Below are 19,514 nucleotides of genomic sequence, written 5' to 3'. Positions count from 1 at the left end.
TGGTTCTTGTTCTCTGATGGTTTAGCAGCAATCTCATCTGAAAACTGCAAGGTTTGCTATCGGACTGACCAATATCGGTCAATCAATATTGCTGTCGGACTGACTTGTATAAACAATACAAGTTTATTTTAACATAGATATATAATTTTTAAAAAAAAACCCAAAGTGATAACAAGAAAAGAATAATACAAATGACATATTTTACCAATGCAATATTTGTTTTAAAAAGCAATATGTAAAATACGTGGGAATTAAAAATAAATAACATTAAAATAAAAGGTAAAATAAATACCTTGCTTTAATTTAATAAAACTGGAGTCACTTTTAAAAAGCTATGCCTGGGGGTATTAACTTACTGGCCATGAATCTGTGTTAGAACTGCTATGTGAATGCGACTTGTACCTTAAGGCTGCTGCTTCTGCCTGCTCGTGGCAACACGCCGGCGGATTCGTTCAGTCTCTAGCTCAGACATGTTTATTGAATCTACAAGGTCTGGACCCCGAGGACGCGCTGTCGGACGGGAACTGAATGCTTTCTGTTAAGAACAATAGCAATGTTACTGATGGCAACAGTTTAACGGAAAGAGAAATAGCAATAACAATTCCTTTGTTATCCTTATGAGAATCAGTGCAGGAAGCTTTGCGCGAAGTGGCCGGTTAGCTCAGCTGGTCAGAGCGTGGTGCTAATAACGCCAAGGTCGTGGGTTCGAGCCCCATGCGGGCCACAAAATAACGTTTTGTTTTTAAATTTTTTTAAAATTACATTGATTTGCAGTTAATATGTTTTGATGGATAAAGCCGCAAATTAAAATTAAAATGTTGTTATAAAACAGTGACTAAGATTATGTGGATTTCAATCAGCTACCGGAAGGGTAACATTTAGACTGCATCTCCATCAAGCTTTTTAAGATCTGTAACCTGATAATGCAGCACCACAGTTTAATGGTCACCTTCGCGGAGGACTTTGTGCACCCGCACGGTTACATTCTCTGTAATCTGAAATATGGTCACATTTCTGCAAGTGTATCCATTATGCCTGAATCTATCTGTATTTTTGTGTTTTGTTTTTTTTATTTTCTCTGCCACATGTTCAATCAGATGTTTTCTTCTGCACAGACCCTGCATCATATATGAAGCATCCTGAAAAGTTTAATATTTGGCGTTTAATATGTTTTTGTTATAGTACATTACTTGGTGCAATACATAATCAGAGTTTTTAAAATATATATTTTGCAAAAGAGTAACACACAGCACACTTGGGTGAGCCAAGAAGTAAACTGTAGATATAAACTCGTCCCTCCTCAAATTTTAAACAGTATATTTTTATTTTTGCTTTAATTAATTAGAAAATAGCGTTTAAATGTAGAAAGCTAGTCTCTCTTGATTTTTTAAAATGATTTTATGTTACTCTAAAAAGCTGGTGGTGGAAAATATTGTCATGAATGAGAAAACTGCCCTACTTTAAACTTAAAAAATTGAAGAAAACATTCCAAATTAAATGGTTAAAAGTCAGGGGAGTGTGCTGCTCACTGTAAAATTATGCATGTACCTAATCCCGTCGATTGAAGGAGAATAAGTAAGTGCAAAAACCTTCGAGGGATCAGAGCCAAAACGTTAAAACAATGAAGCAATACTTTGTGGGTAAAGTTGACTTGGCAATGGCATTTCCATTATGACCCCTTATTTGGGGGATTATATCTTGTGTGTTTCAGAAAACAAGGTGACACTTGGTTTGAAGGCAATTTACTTTACAACAAAAGGCTTGAAATCTTTTCACCCCCCCCCCCTTGTTTTTACTTTTAAAAGCACTGTAATGAGTTTCAGAGGCTTTTTAATCTATCCCATGGTGTATCAAATCTGTTTATACAGACATACTGACGCCCTCTGAATTGCCTTGTATTGAATTCTACTTGCCGGGTGTCGCACTGAATTACACAGTACTGAATTAAATTGATGCGCTGAAGTGCACTGGACAGCTGTTGCATGAGTGTACAGCGAATTCAATTGTATGACACGACTGAGTATGACTGAGCTCCAGCCCATCACACAGGAGAACGCTTTCGAAAGTGTCTTGTCCCTGCTGGGCTCCAGTCGCCCCAAAGACTCCGCCCCCTCCGTGATGACGGGCACAGGCGCAGCCGCGGCCCCTATTGGCTCCCAGAGTCCCGCATTGCCGGTTCCTCTAGGTTCGCTTTTCGACCTGGGGGGCGAATGCGCCTCCCGTCCGCCGACACCTGCCAAGATGGCGGCTCCCGAGGAGGGGGGCGGAGAGAGCGCCGCGGCACCGTCGCCCCCTGCAGAGGAAGAGCCCCCCGGACCGGCCGCCGCCCGCGGGGCTCTCCTCAGCGCGGCGGCCGGGGAGGGGGTTGGCCTGCTGGGTCCTGGGTTTGCCCTGGGGGCGGCCGTGGCCAGGGGTGACTTGCTGTGTCCGTTGGAGGCTGAGGAGGGCGAGGGCTTGCTGGCCCCCCTGGAGGCTGGACCCCCCACCGAGGAGGGATCCGAAGTGCTGGCGGTGACCGAGGAGTTGGCCCAGAGCCTGGCTGCCAGCCCCTCTGCCGTCGGCACCACCCTCTACCTGCAGCAGGGTGGGAGCCTAGTCCAGGGGTCTGGGCTGAGCGCCGAGGAGCAGCGGCGGCGGCTGGAGCAGCTGGTGGCTGTGACCGAGAGCCAGGCCGTTGGGCTGAGGGGGAAATTGCCTGCGGAGCAGAGTCAGGCAGAGCTACTGGCTCAGCCTCCCGGCCAGCAGACCACAGCGACGCCTTTGGCCCCCGAGGAGCTCCAGAGGGTCATTGAGCAAGTGAGCAGGGCCCAGAAGCAGCCTCCACCACCCCCTCCTTCACCCTCTGGAACCAGCATTGGATCCTTATTGCTGCCGCCTCCCCGAGGTGGGGGGTACCCACTATCCCAGGAGATTGGCCTCCTGCCTCCAGCATCAGGATTCAGTGGATCTGGATCCCCACAGGGCTGTACCCTCTCTGCTGCCTCAGGGTCCCAGCCGGTGACCAGTATCATGCACAATGCATCACAGCAGTTGCAGAATGTGGCCCAGCAGGTTGCCCTTCAACAGGGCAAAGCTATTGGTACCACCAGGTGCCTTGTACACAAGGTAAATGAAGTGAAGATGAGGTGTCTGTGGAGAGGCAAGGGGTCAAGTGAATGGGAAAGTGGACTCCAATATAGAATTGGGACTGAGCACTAGGATGTGCTGAACATTGAATAGTCATGTCCCTTTCTCAGTGATGAAACTGTGCTGAGTGCCATTGCACCAGTTCCACTGCTGACCTGAGTTTCCTGATCAGTTTAACCTGCTCTGGCTTTCAGATTTCTCTAGATTCCAGTCTCTCAGTTGGAAGACTAGTGTTGGGAAGAGCTCAGTTTTTAATAAGGTAGCATATCCAGTTGAATGGAGGTGACAGGCACTGGTCAGCTTGACCAATGTTCTAGTCTGGCTCTTTGTCCAGCATGACTTAGATGAACTACTTTTCAGCAATTGGACCAATTTAACCCGTCAACCTGTCTGTCTAGCTATTGAGTGTTTGGGGGGGACTTATTCCATGATAGTGCATCATTGATGAGTTAGTTGGGGTGGGTCCTGCTTTGATCAGGGAGTTAGATTGGATGACCCGAGGTCCCTTCAACCCTAATCTTCTAGGATTCTACAGTTGATCTACGGGGTTGGGCTTTTCTAAATTATTATTATTACAGTAGCTGCCTGCTACATTTGACATTTTAAAGCAGTTTCTATTATAACTCTTTCCTTTTTATGCACTCTTCAACTTTCCCAAATATTTTCCCTTTTGAACTAAGATTTTTCATGCTTGGTCCTTGCCCAAAAGTAATTTTTTTTTTAAGTGAGTAACATCCATTCTGCAGTGTATGTATTATGGAAGAGATTTTTTTTAAAAACAAAAAAATATTTGTTCACACTCTTGAACAGGTGTTATAATAGAAACATCTGAAGTTTGAAATTAGAAGTCAGGACTGAATTTAGATTGTCAGCTCTCTTTATTCTGTCCTTTTATACTGTGCTTGGCACAGTGGAGTCCTGGTCCATGACTAGAGCGTCTGGGCACCACAGTAATACAAATAATAACAATGAGCCTTTTCTTTGAGGTCCATTCTTTGATTAATTTTGGGGGAAATTATTTGACAAAACTAGAAGCAACTAACTGTAGACTTTCTTTCTTTTAAATGGAGAGCTGTGCATTTAGGCCTTGATCTAGCAAAGTACTTAAGCATGTGTTTGCACGTGATCAGAGTAATTATTTGTGTGTTTATAGTTTGGCATGTACTTAAGTGCTTTGGTTGGTGTGCAGCTAGAGAAATGCACACTTTTCAAGAAACAGGCAATAAATAGTCAGACTTTAACTCTTTCTCAGCACCCTACTGACTCTGTGGTGTGATCAAATAAAATCAATAAATAAATGGGGTGGAGAGCGGAGGACAGAAGGGAGGTTGTAGCCAGGAGGCATGAGTTGCTTATATCATTTTCATGATTTCTTGAACTGTGCATTTATTAGGGTATAATCTTGGCCTAATACTTAGCCTGTAAAGTTAATAGACGGTAGTTGTCCTCTGGGTGAGATGTGCTTGTTCATTTTACATATTCACAGCATAGAGCTAGATTTTGCAACTGAATCTGCACAGGTGAACCCCATTAACTTCAACAGGGCTCTGCCCAGACAGGTCCATTTGCAGAAATGACCCCTTAGTATTTTGCAACTAAATTGATGGTTGATAGACATTAAAAATAAAGCAATGATATTCTATAGAAAGTAAATTAAGATGCTTTATGTAAGCAATGAATGTGACTGTATACATAGTGGAGATCCAGTAACTGGAAGGAAGGAAATATGTATCTTAAGGGTTGTAAGAAATCTGGATGATTTATTGAGTTTCTTCATGCTTCACTTCAAGGTCTTACACACAAGGATGTAAAATCTTGATAAATAATATTGTACTTTTACATCTCAATTTTTTCCCCCCTAAAGCAATTAGAAGCCATTTGTGTTCAAGTACAGCCGGGACAGATGAAGGAAAATGAAAAGCCAGTGTCACCTCTTGCAGCAGTCCAGTCCAAAGCTATAACACAGAGTCAGCCAAGTGGTAGGAATTCTGGTCTGTCTGGACTTAATATTATTAATCCCCAGATTATTAGGATACAGCCTGTTACAGGAACTGAGCAGCAACAGTTTTTCTTGCATAGTTCTTCTGAACCTGCAGTTCAGCTACTTGTGCAGAGACCTTTAGCCCCTCCTGGGCAAAATAAGATTCCCACGCACCAGACATTGAATGGACAGACAACTACATGTGCCAGAGTGCCTGCTACAGAGTCTCGAAATGTTACTTTGGTGGCAGCCAGTTCAGCAAATACTCTTATTTCAAGCCTGGAGAAAAAGCAAAAAGAAGAACTAAAGCTAAAAAAATCTTTAAAAGTGAAGACTCGTTCTGGACGGATTTCACGGCCTCCAAAATATAAAGCGAAAGATTATAAATTCATTAAAACAGAGGATTTGGCCGATGGTCATCAGTCTGATTCTGATGACTATTCTGAACTAAGCATAGAAGATGATGATGAGGGGAAGTCAAAGGGAACGGATGCATTATTCAATCCTTTGAATTATAACCTGAAGCCCAAAATGTTTAGATGTCAGACTTGTGAAAAATCCTACATAGGAAAAGGAGGATTAGCACGACATTATAAACTTAATCCAGGTCATGGACAACTGGAGTCTTCACAGCAAAAAGTATCTATGAATAAAACTAATGGAAGTGCATATCTGGATATTTTGGGAGGAGGAGGAGGTGAAACAGTGAGTTTGACACACTCTCAACCAGTTGCTGTCACTTTAAGTAATGAAAATTCACTAGCTATTGGTTTGGAAGAAACTGCTTCTTCACAGAATGAGCAACAGGTAAAGTAGTAGTTTGCTGTCTGTAATACACAGTTCATAAACAATATAATGGCAATTTCACTCCAAGATTATGGCAATTTTAGAACCTTATTATACACTAATTCATATAATTCCTGTTGACGACAGTGGGAATTCTTTGCATATATTGAAGATGGTGACCTACATGCATGGTCAAAAGAGAATAGGAATAAATTAGGAAAAGTTGCAATCCGCTTGGCTGAAACAACAATAAAATATGTATCACCATTGGTGACCATTTTGTTACCTGCAGGGGGAGAATAGGACTCTGACTTTGTAATTAACCTAATTTATATCTCAGCATTCACATAAGGAAAAAATATTTTGCAGTTCATGTATTTTTCATTCTAAAAGGCTTTCAAAAATCTTTTATATTCAGGAGTCAATGTGACCTGTCACTGAAATACAGCCTGTGCTGAGGTGAAACTCAGCTAGTGTTTTAACAGTGGACAGCTACACTACATAACTTATGCAATTGAAACTATAGAGGAAATTCTAGGAAGGTAGAATACAATTCTCTGAGTTGGAAAATGTAAGTAGTGTCCGTTGGAGGAGTTTCAAGAAACTGGTTTTAAAATGTCCATTTCATAGTAAAGTGCATTTGTCAATAGAAATGAATGTTCTTTGCAGCCTTCTTTCAGCAAAAGGAAAGGTCTTCACTGTAAACAGTGGAGATACAATTGTATCACAGTTGCCTTTTAGGAGGACTCTTCTCTTTGATGCAGCAATGTTATATTTGTTGCATTTTTGGGAATGTGGTGTTGCTTCCAGAAGTGTGAAAGTTGGTAGCCTGAGCATAGCAAGGTTAGTAGGTAATTACAAACAAAAAACAGAGCTTTCTATAAATTCGGGAGGAAAAAGAACAGAAAGCTCCATGAAGTTGACGGACTCTCATTATTTAGATCTAATTTACCTGTGCAGTATTTGTATATTGTGGTGATGGGAACTTGAGAAAAACCTAAAAACAGTCTTCTGAGTTTATTTTGCTGTAAAATCTGCAGAACTGTTGATTGACTGAATATAGTGCTACAAAAATCTGGAATTTCTATCTGACAGATATGAGCCACACAAAATTTTCCCTTGGTAACAGACTGATTTACTATTCCATAAATTGACTTTATTGTGGCTGCTTGAGTCATCAGGCTAGATAATTCCTTTTTCTTTGTTTTTGTTCTATTTTGTTTTTGCCAACTAACTATATTTTTGGCCATAAGCCATTGTCAGTTATGATCTTTACTGAGAAACATTGAGAATTATCAATACAGGTAGATTATGGAGGAAGAGTAGTACCAGTGACCCACACTTCAAATTAAAAACTTCAATTGCAGTTGGAATAAATTTGGTAAGTTTCATCTAGTCCTTGATAGGTAAAATTGCCCTAAATTTGAGAAGTCTATGAAAAGACGAGGGTTATTGTTGGAGCAGCAGCAGGAGGTATTGAAGGTTAGGACTGAGATGAGTTCATAGAACTCTGAAAGGAAGCTTGCACTATTGTAACATTAATGTGATTAGGCACACAAATATCTTCAAATGGTAACTAATCTTTGGGACTTTCTTTTCAATATTTACTCTAGCTAGGTAGGGGAACAAAGTGGCTTTTAGTGAGAGATTCTTGGACTCTGTTTTGCCAACTTTCTTCCATGATAACTTAGAGACTATTTTTGAAAATTTATATATTTGTAACAGGGTGGATTGATTGATTTAAATCACCAAGAGAAAATTATTGATTTAAATCAAGTTTCCCACTGATATTTCTTCACCTATTTCTTAAACAATGGTGCAAATCTGTTCACTAAAACGTGTTCATTTACAACTCAATACAGCATTTTACTTTGGGTATACTTTGGGTAATTTTTTAGATAACTTTATTTTTGTTAATTTAGGAAATAGTACATAATACTCATTACCTGTGTCAAGCTGCAGATGCAGCAGCAGTACATTAGGAATGGTAAGAACTAAATCTCACACACAAACACAATAGCACTTATATTTTATTAAATTAAATCTTAAATGTTACATACATGTTTCATATTTGCAATTGCAGCAGTCTCCTGAGTTGCCGGCTGATGGCTGTCCTTAAATTTTTTTTTTTAATTTTCAGATTTTATTAACTCTAATAGACAAGACATCCCAACACTAAACATACGCTGTCCTTATAATTTCTACAACTAGCTCTCATCTTCCCCACTCCCACAGTCATTTTTATTGATAGACTGAAACAATAATACGAGTTTTCCTTCTTTTTCAACTCCAAGTCGATTTCTTACCTTTGAGTGAATAATACCAAACAATGAAAATATTCTCTCTGTGCCTGCAGAGGAAGCTACTGCTGTGAAAAGTTGGCTTAGCAACTGAAGGAACTCTGTTTCAAGGTGCCTGGCTAATGATTTCCACCAATTCAGGGAAGTGATTGTGGTCAAAACATCATCAGTAAACATGTACTGTTTAAATGGTTCTGCTCCAGCCCTGAAATTTATTATGACTGGCATAACTGAGGAGTGTTTTTGAGATGCCCATGCCATGGCAGCTTCATCTTCAGAAGTTAGGCATCTACGTTTATATCTGCGGTTGAGAATGTTGGCAAGAAAAGAAGGTGGAGATAGTGCTTGATCCATTCGCTTCTTTATTGCCTGCAGTTTAACTTTCTGGTGAGGTATTTCTTTCTTCAATGTCTCTTGAAGTGCATTCCAAATTTCGACAGCATCAGCAATGCAGCAACAATTTCTCTGAAGTTTAAGGCTATGGTTATGGGCTTCAGTATACTGAGCATATCCTCTACATTCCTCTTTAATCCAATGTTAGATACTTGAGATGAGATACTTCTATCTATTTTATCACGGTTTTCTTCACAATGTTTTATGAGAATAGGCCAGTTCTTAATAAATTGTTCATAACAATCCATCACAGAATTTCATCCAACATCTTGAGGGAGAATTAGTTTGGGTCTTCCTGCTCTTCAGTGAAGCTGAAGCAAAATGGTTGTTATGGAAGTATTTTGTGACTTCAACATCTTCTTTTATTCCTGGAGAAGACATATTTAAGTCTTTGGCTAAAAGATGCATTAAATGGGCACTGCAGCCATATGTTATTAAGGAGCATCCTTCTGTTTCTTCTTTTAAGTATCTTCTCATCTTTGCCACATCTGCAGCATTGTCTGTGACAAAACTGCGCACATGAGAGTTTAATTTTTGTTCACAATTGATTACAGCTTTCACTGTCACGTCTTTTTAAATATTCTGTTGTGTGGGCATTTCCCAATGTATCTATTGTTTCTGAAAGATATGCAACCCCATCTTCTGTTGTCACACAGGCACATATTACTGAATCATTGTGTACGTTGCTCCACCCATCAAGGCTAAAACTGGCAAAATTCCCCTCAGTATTTCTTGCACACTGTTCAAGTTCCTTCTCATACACTGTATCTAGCCACCTTCCACCAATGTCTGCTTTATCAGGTGGAGTGTAGCATGGTCATAAGGACTCAACCATGTCAATGAAGTGTTTATTGTTAAGAATGCGAAAAGGAGAATTTGTGGCATAAATGAACTGAGCAATCTTTTCATCCATGGTGTCTTGTTGGTATTTGCTGGTCCTTACTACAAACCCATTCATGGTGGTGGTTTTACTGGATGATTGAAATATTTTGTTTGCTACTAATACTTTGTTGTCTGAAATACATTTAGTTGCAGCACTGTTGCTAAAAGTACCAGCGGATGACTCTGAAGTTGTTGCAGATAGTCACAGTCAAAGTCTCTTATGCTTAAATGGAATCCTGAAACATAATTCAAAAATGATTTTGAATAGTCGTTCTTCTCACTCTATTATTCAGTTAATCATTTGTTTTTTTTCAGCAAGGATGCAGATCCGATTCCAAATTACCAAAAAAGCTAAGACTGACTGCGCGTAGAGTGCACTTAATTTCAGAATAAGCCCCATAGAATTCACTGGCACTTCTGTTTTTTTGAGAAAACAAGTGTAGGATGGGGTTCTCTCGGGAGAACTGTTATACACTGACGTAAAACAGGGAACAGACTTATGGCATCACAATTATTGTTTGTGGCCATGATGTTCCAAAATAAGGGGCATGTATTATGTAATCTAAAATAAGAAAATGACACCCAGTGGCAACTGGCAACTCTCGATTTCTCTTACTGCAGCTTTCTGTACCATATACTTGGATGATAGATTCTCAACTTAGTTAGCTAATCCTTATGACTTGTTTAATTAGTTAAGTTAAACTTTTTTTTCTAGCAACATCCAACATAGCAAACAGCTTGGGAATTTACTTGTTAAATCACACATATACTAAAAGGTATAGAGAGAGTCTTGAAGAATGATGCATTGCAAAGTGAATTATTTAAGTTCCTAACCAGTTGGCCCACATTGTTCTTCAGACATATCCACATCTTCATCCACATCATTTTCTTCCAATAAGCAGTTTTCATTATCATGTTTCATTTGTGCAACTAGGCCCTGCATTTCCTTCTTACACTCTTTACATTGGACACGTTTTCCTTTTTCACCCAGGGAAGGAATTTCTTCAAAATATTCCCAGATAGGGTCTCTCTTACACTTGGAATCCATGACAGTTTTTCTGTGGCAAAAGTATGGGAGAATATAGGAAGCTGTGTGTGTACTGAATAATGTCTTCCTTTTCTTTCCAGTCCACTCCACTGTTCCTTTCTACTTTTCCTCCGTCCTTTGTCTCTTTGACTTTAACTTAACTCCTCTGCCTTGCTTGGCCCAGCTTTACCACCACATAAGCACAGAACAACTATAATCCTATCCAGCCCCTGTCTTTCTTGGAACATGTGACTTTAGTCTGCTGAGAAACAGAAACTGAAAGCCCAGAACTTTCAAGAAGCAAGAGCTAGTAGTTAGGCTGGACAGACTAGAGCCATTAATTCATTTTTATTAGATTGTAAGTGTAGGTTTAGCATGTTGTTGATGAGATTTAATTGTAACTGTTATTTTTAAATGAGAGAGAAATTTAATATTTTATTGATTTAAAAAAAAAATTAAAAAATCTGTTTTTTTTTTTTTAAATTTTTATTTTAAAAAAGCACATTGATTTTTATCCACCCTGTTTTGTAACCTCTTTCGGTGCAGTGAATATTGTATTTCTGCATGTCAATTGTTTACTTTTGCTTAAATAGCTTGACTTTGTTTGTATTGAGACCACAACAGTTTTAAAACTAGGGAAACAAGATAGCCTGAACTTGATGACCTCCTGGGCTCACAGCAGAAACTGTTTGTTTGACAGGATGTTGTGGGAGGGAGAGCCGAAGGCATGTTTCTGAAGGGTGGGAAGTTTCTTTGATATTCTGGCTGGTTGAGTTAATTTGTTTCCTTCTATTTGATTATTTAATGTTGCTGTTACACTGAATCTGTTATTCATATATAAGCTTGCTGCTGAGTGGTCATTCTCATAGTGTAAAACTTACCATCAAGGCAACTAGAGTTTTTTGTTTAATATATTCTACTATTGTTTGAATCTAAATGAATAATATAAAACCATTTTTATTTCACCTTTTAAAATAAAATACCCTTTTTGAATCAAGCAGCTCTTTGGCAAGACCATAGGCTACTCTTGTTTATGATCAAATTCCCTTTGCTCTATGTATTATACTTAGTTCTTCTCCTAATCCATACAATTAATATTAGAAATAATGGTGCAAACAAATTACAGAAGCAGCTGTGTCCCTAGCCTCTTCCTGATTTATCTTGCAAATATTCATGTAGCTAGGCTTACTCATATCTAACAATACTGAAATTGCATAGTAAAATAAATTAAAATATTTAATGAAATTATTCAATTTTGTTAAACTGAGATTTTCTCAGCAGCATGTTGAGTGAGGGGGAGTGTTGTAATGATTATTGTATTTTTTTTATAAAGCCTGATAAATCTGCAGAAGGCAAGCATTTGTTAGCAGCACAACAAAGTGAGATTGGTTTAGTACATTGTGGACCAGGAATGCCAAAAGGACCAGGAAGACCCAGACGACCTAAAAGACGCGGCCGACCAAGGATGGCTGGAAGATCAATGTGTTCAGGAAGACTTAATAGACTTGGTCAGTCCCCTTCGAAGTTGCTTAGTAATATGTCAACAGAACACATCGTATTTAGAAGAAAAGCTAGGCTAAAAGAGGTACGGTTCCCTTCTGCATTTATTTCATATGTACCTTTTTTCTCCATCTACTGCCAAAATCTGATAAATTTAATCTGTTTTGGTGAGGATGTGCTCTCCAAGGACCTGCTGTGTGTTTGACATATAGCTATACAGGTATGTGCGTAAGTGAGGAGGAGACGTAGATGTTATTTTAATACCAAATTGAAATTTTAAATCAGTTTTTAAGCAAAACATATAAATCAAGTTATTGGTAAAAGATATAGATTTTTAGAAAGTGTCTCTGGGGATAATAGCTTTGGCTTCTTAGTAATTAGATGCATTCTTTGCTCTGTTTTGGGGAAAGATAATTAGTAGTGCCACTACTACGAGTGTCTATTAATATATTAAAAATATAAGCCCAGCCACAAACATCTAAAAATACTTTTTTAAAATTCTATGTAATTATCACATTTTTCTGAGCTTCCAGCATATCACAGTGGATTGAGCTTGTGGTTGTATTTATTTGCTTAATTCATTAAGATCTACTTTTCTTTCCATATGATTACACAATAGTTACTGAGACTGATCATTAATTTAATGTGTAGAAAGAATGAACCATACTCTTCTTAATTTTGTCAGTCAAATCTTTACATTCAGATTTATTCTTAACGCCACTTAATTTTAATCCTGTAAGGAAAATGAATTGGTCCTTACCACTTGCCATTTCTTTGATAGTGACTAATTTATAGGAACATTAGATTGACACTCAGCTGTGTGTTGTCATAATACATTTTTTACAGATATGTCCTATAGTGGATAACTGAGATTTTACATTATGAATTAAGGGACAATTAGCCTATATTGTCTTTTTTTCCCCCCAAAGAAACTATTTTGTTCTTTACCAGCTAATCCAACAATGTGACAATGAAGACTTAATGGAGCTGGCTCTTCCCCGCCTGACAAAACTTGTTACTGTGTATGAATTTCTACTGATGAAGGTGAGCTTTTCTCATCATGTACGTATATTAAATTCTTTTTATCTTTATCTTTCATGTACATCATGAAAAGTTCTCTGGGATTTAATCTCGGTTCCATATGTTAGACATATGAAAGCTGAAGACATTTCAGAGTTCACCTTGGAGTCTTATATAAGCAAAGGTTGATAGTTCTCCAGATCATACTTTTAACTTTTGCGGCCTGCTTCATCAGTGGTATTTCTGAAGATTGCATAGTCCTTTCCTTTCTGGACTGATTGGTAAAGTTAGTAAAATGAGGATGGAGAAAGGATTAGGCAAAACAAAATAATTAAATATTTTGCTAATTTAATTAATTATATTTAATATTAAATATTCTTGCTTATTTCTATTTAGGTTGAAAAGGGTTACCCAACAAAAGCATTTTTTCCAGATGTGTATCGAGAATTTGAAGAGTTACATAATATGGTAAAGAAAATGTCTCAAGACTATTTCAGTAATTCTGATTTTCTGAGTTACCAGCAGCCTATGGAAATAAAAAATCCCCAGGTAAGTGGACACATTTTGGAGGGGCTTTTAGGGACTGGTCTGCAGTGTTTTTCTCTGTTGCTAAGTATTATAGCATAAGCGATATTTGAACAGAACATCAACTTCCTGAGTTGAGAAAATAGAGATGAAGTGTAAACTGAAGAATAGCAAAAGATGGGGAAAAAAAATTCTTTAATCAGTAATAGAAAATATTTGATTAAACCACTGTCTTATTTGATCACTGACCACAAATTACAAAATGCAAATCAAAACTCCAGGTGCTTAGAGTAGTGTGAAGCTATGCTTTGCTGCCCGGTGTACTTTACATGACTCAACATCATTTCTGATGGCAGTAGCATTAACAGAATCCCATCCTATATTTGGCTAGAAAGGAAGTGGCCATGACATGAGGCCTTTGGGGATGAGTTAAAATAAAGGGGATTTTAGGATCTGACAGAGATCAAATATGCAGACAAATCCATTATATTTGCTAATGTTTATTTTCTAGTAAACATTACAGTTTACAGATACCCTATCATTGAACCATTTGAAGGAATTTATATTTTTTAAATTTTTCAATGAAAGTATTAAATTCAGCAAACGCATTAACAGAATATAATCAAACTGAGACATGTAACAAAGATCAATTCTTAATAGCTTTTTCAGTTTTTAATGCTTGTGGAGATCAAAGTTCAGTTTTTCCAGACACTACTTCACTTTGTAGCACTGGGTGAGAGAGACAGTTACAATGAAATCTCTCACATCTCTTACAGTTCCTGGTGCTTGGTATGAAATGACTTCTTTATAAGTAATGATGTACCAGTGTTGAATTTTCAGTAGTGAATAACACAATATTTTGTACATATTACTGCCAGCAAATCTTTTAAAGTGCAAACAGCATGCTCAGTATTTTACCAGGCTCAAAAGACAGTCCCTGCTCCAAAGATCTTAATTTGAGTGAGACAGAGAGAAGACAGGAAAATTCAGGGGAGGAAGGGGAGAAAATTGTATTTCACAGACAGAGTAATTTTAGGTAAAAATGAAATACAATAGAACTGGCTAATTGAATATTCATGTTTTTCAGAATAAATCATGGCAGAATCATAATATATACCAAAAGTTTGCTTTGCATTACTATTACATGTGTTCATCTGATTCCATCTTGTGTAACTGCCCAACCGTGATGTTTCCTCTTATGGAGAAATGAAATTGTGCCAATTTAAAGGGACACTGTCAAGGTTGGTAGGCCCAAAATTTGACCTACCTTTTTTGCTTCTTTTTCCAAGTCCATGAGTAATTCTTTGATTTTTTTTTAAAGACATGCTTTAATGTGCTTTTTTTAAAAAAAAGTTCAGCATTCATGATAAACCTTATAACAAACAAGTGTGTGCACAAAATAGAGCAAAAATTGGTAAGATAATGTGTTCTGAGTCCCCAAATACCAAGGATTTTTTTTTTTAAATGACAGACTGGAAGAACTTCTTTAAATCATGAAGACCCTTGACAGTGTCCTTTGTTGAACTCTGCTGTTCAGTAACTTACTCTGGAGTTCTGAGCCACTACATTCCTAGTTCTTACTCTAAGTTTACCCTCTTAATTTTACTTTTAGCCTTTATATAGGAGATGATTAATTTGAGTGGAGGCTAATTGCCGAAGTTATTGTGGTCTAAAATAGCTTGTGAAGCTCTACCTATTTTTGATTGGACACCAGTATGGATGTCTTCCTAAATTAGTTTTAGAAATATATTTGATTATATCAGTACTGACAATATATAAGTAGGAGAAAATCTCACTTCTATATTCTCTAATTGTTTTATAGGTTGCTGAGTCACTAGGAATTACAGAGAATCTTCTTAGAAAACAAGAGATACAAGCTGCAGACTCTTTCCCACAATGTGTAATTAAAACAGTTGGTGAGCAGATGTTTGCAGAGATATCAGGGAAAAAACGAGCAAATGAGGTACAAAATAATTGTGAATTTAATTTTTGTCTTGGTTTATATATTAAAGCTGCTTACAATAGTCTAATATCTTATTTCTTAAACATTCACATCAGTGTTAGCTGACTTCTATTAAAGTGATGTTTCCAGATGTAACTGAGTTTTCTGAGTCAGCAAATGCTGAAATACTGGATTGGAGGATATTTCTTAAAGAAGAGATAGCAAAATTAGCTAGGTGAGGAGCAAAGTTCTTCAGTGTATGTGCCTGCCCTCACCTTTCTAGTGTTTAATGCAGGCTGACATGAAATATCATGCTGTTAGAAGAGAATAGTAGCTTGGGTTGGAGAAGGTGGGCTAGCCAGCATGGATATTCAAGTAGTGGGGGAGTAGTGAGTGCTGCAGTGGTTAGCAGAGGTGAAACAACAAAGGGGCTGGTTTCAGAGAGGATTGGATTAGCATATTTGATCTGCTGCCTGTGGCTGTAGCAGGGAGCAGATAATTTCCTCTCCTCTGATGGCAGCACCTCTTCCATCCTCAATTCAGAGCTGCGTTTGGGAAGGATTGATGGCGACACTTTTTTCCTTTTTTCTGCCTGTGCTTCAACTTGTGACCTTGCCAGCCTTCCCTCTAACCCCCCCCCCTCACACTTCTCAGGGCATGGAGGTCACTGCCATTGAAGTTGGAGAAGGGAAGGAGGAGAGATTTTCTTCTATAGTAGGTACTCTTCTTGTGTGACCTGTCCCAGGTCTTATCAGTGAGGCTTCTCTCAGACCCAACCCCCAAATTGTGAAGCAAGGTCAGGTTTATTAAAACAGACATTAAAACTAAGAGATGAGAAAACATCTTGAAAAAGCACTAGATAGTCTGTTAAAATTTTTATTTTAAGGACCTCCTAGCTGTGAAAAACTATTGTAGGTGAGAGTCATGTTTCACTTAATACTGGAAAAGATCACAAATTGTCTATTTCTGCAAGTGATATCAAGCCAACTAGTTTTTGTATTGACAGAATTCAGATGAAGAACTGTTAGCATCATCTAAAAGGACCAAAGTAGAAGGCATATTGGAGAATGTGAAAGATGTTTATTTTAGTCAAAATGGAGTAGAGGAAAAGAGTTGGAACTTGTCTACACTGATTACAAAAGACGGTAACACTTCACTTATAATTTACGAACTCTGTTCTGTTTTTGATGCAGTTCAGTTAATTCCGTTATCTTGTGTTGTCTCTACAGCTGTCATGATTATGCCTTAAACTTGATCTTGAACCATGTGCTGTAGGTCCTTCAATGACTGTTTAGCTGAGAAGTCTGAGTTAAGAATGCTATTTATTTGTATTCTCATAATGCCTAGGAGCCCGTCATGGACCAGGACCCCATTGTGCTAGGCACTGTACAAACACAGAACAAGACAGAATGGGAAGCTGGTCAGAGTGTAAATCAGATTAGTGTAAAACCTCCACCTTTGTTATCCTCTTGCTCTTTACATAGTTATTCCTTTGCCTCTGGTACAAGCTTCTGTGCTTTTGCTCATTGATTTTTGCCCCTTATGTCTTTCCAGGTGTAACTTCTTCCTTTTCACTTTTTTAGATATTCCATGTTTCTTCTTTAAAGGATCCCTCATGAGACCACATTGGCCTTAATTCATTACAATAGGATTTTCTGTTGAACTTTCAATTTAAAAAAAAAATCAATAAAGTCAAACAATATCTGATTCATTAGCACCTTTCATTAAGGTTTGTGCTAGTTTAAGGTGCAGCTCCACTCTAAAACCTGACTATATAAAAATGGTACTTTCTTACCTAACAGGTCTCTTATGTAGTCAATATCTTAATGACAAAAACAAGTTTTGACTCTTGTAAACCATGAACAGGAAATAGCCAAAATTGAATGAGTTGGTATATCAGAATTTTTTTTACTGAGTTTGAGATTTTACTAAGGTCCAATTGATTACACCTGTGAAAACATACTAAAGTAACAGTTGCACAAGTGCCAGATGGGGCATAATTTGGCTTGCTGTATCTCTAATACTACTAGTGACATGTCTGTTGGAAAGAACCCAACATACCTTTGATCCCACGCTGCTTTCAGGGGTGCGACAAGAAAAAAGCAACAACCTTTTCTTATAAACTAAGGACATTTGATACAGAGCCTTTGAGAGAACAAATATGGAACCCTCCAGAGCTACTTCTAGAGCCTTTCTGAGCAGAACTGGACTTCTGATATTTTAGAAAGTAGTTTTGTACTGTTGTTCATATGAGCAGTAGCATAATTCCATTCTAAAAATCCAACACTTCTTGATGGAGGGAAAACTAGATAAAATCTTAGAAAGATGCTTGTAGAAAACTTACTTTTGTGAGTCCAAAATCATTTTGTTGCATAATATACTGTAACATTTTTGTTTCAACTGTTCAGGTTTTAATCCACTAAATGGGGCTGTGCTCTCTGAAGATAGAGGTATTACTCCTTGCACAGCTGGCAGTACAAAACATACTGGGGAGCAACATAAATTACTTGATTTAAAAGCTAGAATTAATTCTGCAAATTCAGACATCTTTCAGTCCATGAAAATGAGAATGGAATGCTCCCAACCTGTAAGTATACGGGGACCAGATAATACAGGTAACACATCTCCACTGTGTACTGATGCATTGTTGCATGCTGAGGCAGATAGTTCACCAGAAGAATTTGTTCAAGCACACTTTATAAGTGAGAACACAGCAGGTAGACTGACAACTTCTGAATTTTGTAACTGCATGGTATCAGAAGATGTGATGGATAATCAGAGTACCAACTTGTCAATGAGTGAAGAAACTGATCATAACGGAAAATATCAGAAACTTCAGCAAGATGAAGAAAACCAGAGTTATGCTATTACCAATGAACAGCCTGAACAACTTAATGATGCTGATATTGCTGATCAGATGCAGCAGCTTGAAAAAGTCTTTTCAACAAGCATGGTGCCAGTAGACCATCCATACAAGACTCAAACTGACTCACAGCGGAATCCTGTACAGGAAACCTCCCTATCCATTCGGGTGAATCTTGAAAGTCCAATTAAAAACCTGAATGAATTCTCTTGTGGGATAGAGGAACAACATGCTGTACAACATGAGCTAGAGAATGCAGTTACTGGAGGTGAAACTGTAGCCTTTGAGATTGCTGATGAGAGCCATGAATTTTTGTCTCAGGGACATGAACAGATCCTTATTCAGACTGCAGATGGGCTTATTCTGTCACATCCAGGTACTGCCGTTCTGTCTCAGGCAGAGGGCATTGTGATTGTAACTAATGCTGACGGTACTACAATGCACATTCGCACGCCTGAGGGGGTTTCTTTGGAAACTGTGGAAGCACTACTAGCAATGGAAGCAGATGGCCAAAGTGAAGATATTTTGCTTTCGCAAAGTGAAGTGGAGCCATAAATATAAAAACCAGTTTTATTTATACATGCTTTATTCTGGAAAAAACTGACCATATCAAATGTATATTTTTCTAATGGGAATATTGAAATTAACTTATTTATAAACATTTCTATGACCTGTACTTTTTTTTTATAACTCATGTTTATATTTGCAGGAGTGCAACCAAAAATTCTAAGGAATAACTTTTGATTCAACTTGTGCTCTTAATATTTGCGTGTGTGTGTGTGTGTGTGTGTGTGTGTGTGTGTGTGTGTGTGTGTTTTCTGGGGCGGGGGGTGGGGAGAGATAGTATGGATACCTGTCAACCCTAGTTTTGTTGCACTATTACCTTTTTGTTAAATGAGTTTTTCTCTTTGGCCAACAGAAATGCAATATAATGTGTTGCACGGCCTGTTCACAGTGATGTGCTGTATATTGGCAACCTGTAATGGGCAAAATAAAAACCTTAAAAGGAGATGTATTTTCTATATATTAGAGGTTTTACCTTACCTATATTAGAACAATTTATCTTAATTGCAGTTAGATGAATATTCAAGTTAACTTATTTTATTAGTACACATAACTTATTTTTCCAGGTATGTGGTTCTGTGATAAGTCATCAACATTTCAGTATT

At 38.0% G+C, this 19,514-nt stretch overlaps 1 protein-coding gene and 1 non-coding gene across 2 annotated transcripts; both read left to right on the top strand.

Moving 5' to 3' along the window:
* Window positions 1–650: 650 nt before the first annotated feature.
* TRNAI-AAU (transfer RNA isoleucine (anticodon AAU)) lies at window positions 651–724 on the top strand. Its single transcript has one exon. It is a non-coding gene; the product is annotated as a tRNA-Ile (tRNA).
* Window positions 725–2,241: 1,517 nt separating this feature from the next.
* ZNF839 (zinc finger protein 839) lies at window positions 2,242–19,008 on the top strand. Its single transcript, XM_067555032.1, has 8 exons — window positions 2,242–3,105; window positions 4,991–5,914; window positions 11,829–12,080; window positions 12,947–13,039; window positions 13,412–13,564; window positions 15,363–15,503; window positions 16,489–16,627; window positions 17,891–19,008. Exons 1-8 carry the CDS (start codon window positions 2,242–2,244, stop codon window positions 18,898–18,900), a joined length of 3,576 nt encoding a protein of 1,191 aa, XP_067411133.1. The 3' UTR covers window positions 18,901–19,008.
* The last annotated feature ends 506 nt before the right edge of the window (window positions 19,009–19,514 follow it).

Source organism: Emydura macquarii, unplaced genomic scaffold, assembly GCF_026122565.2.
Source record: "Emydura macquarii macquarii isolate MOO-44397 ecotype Brisbane River unplaced genomic scaffold, CSIRO-AGI_Emac_v2 contig_1551, whole genome shotgun sequence".
NCBI lineage: Eukaryota > Metazoa > Chordata > Testudines > Chelidae > Emydura > Emydura macquarii.
This window is presented reverse-complemented; position numbering and strand designations above follow the sequence as displayed.

Coding starts and splice junctions, on each gene's coding strand:
- ZNF839 (XM_067555032.1), top strand. CDS start 2,242: ATGGCGGCTCCCGAGGAGGGGGGCGGAGAGAGCGCCGCGGCACCGTCG. Junction 5,915..11,828: donor CTTCACAGAATGAGCAACAG/GTAAAGTAGTAG, acceptor TTTTTTATAAAG/CCTGATAAATCTGCAGAAGG. Junction 15,504..16,488: donor GGAAAAAACGAGCAAATGAG/GTACAAAATAAT, acceptor TTGTATTGACAG/AATTCAGATGAAGAACTGTT.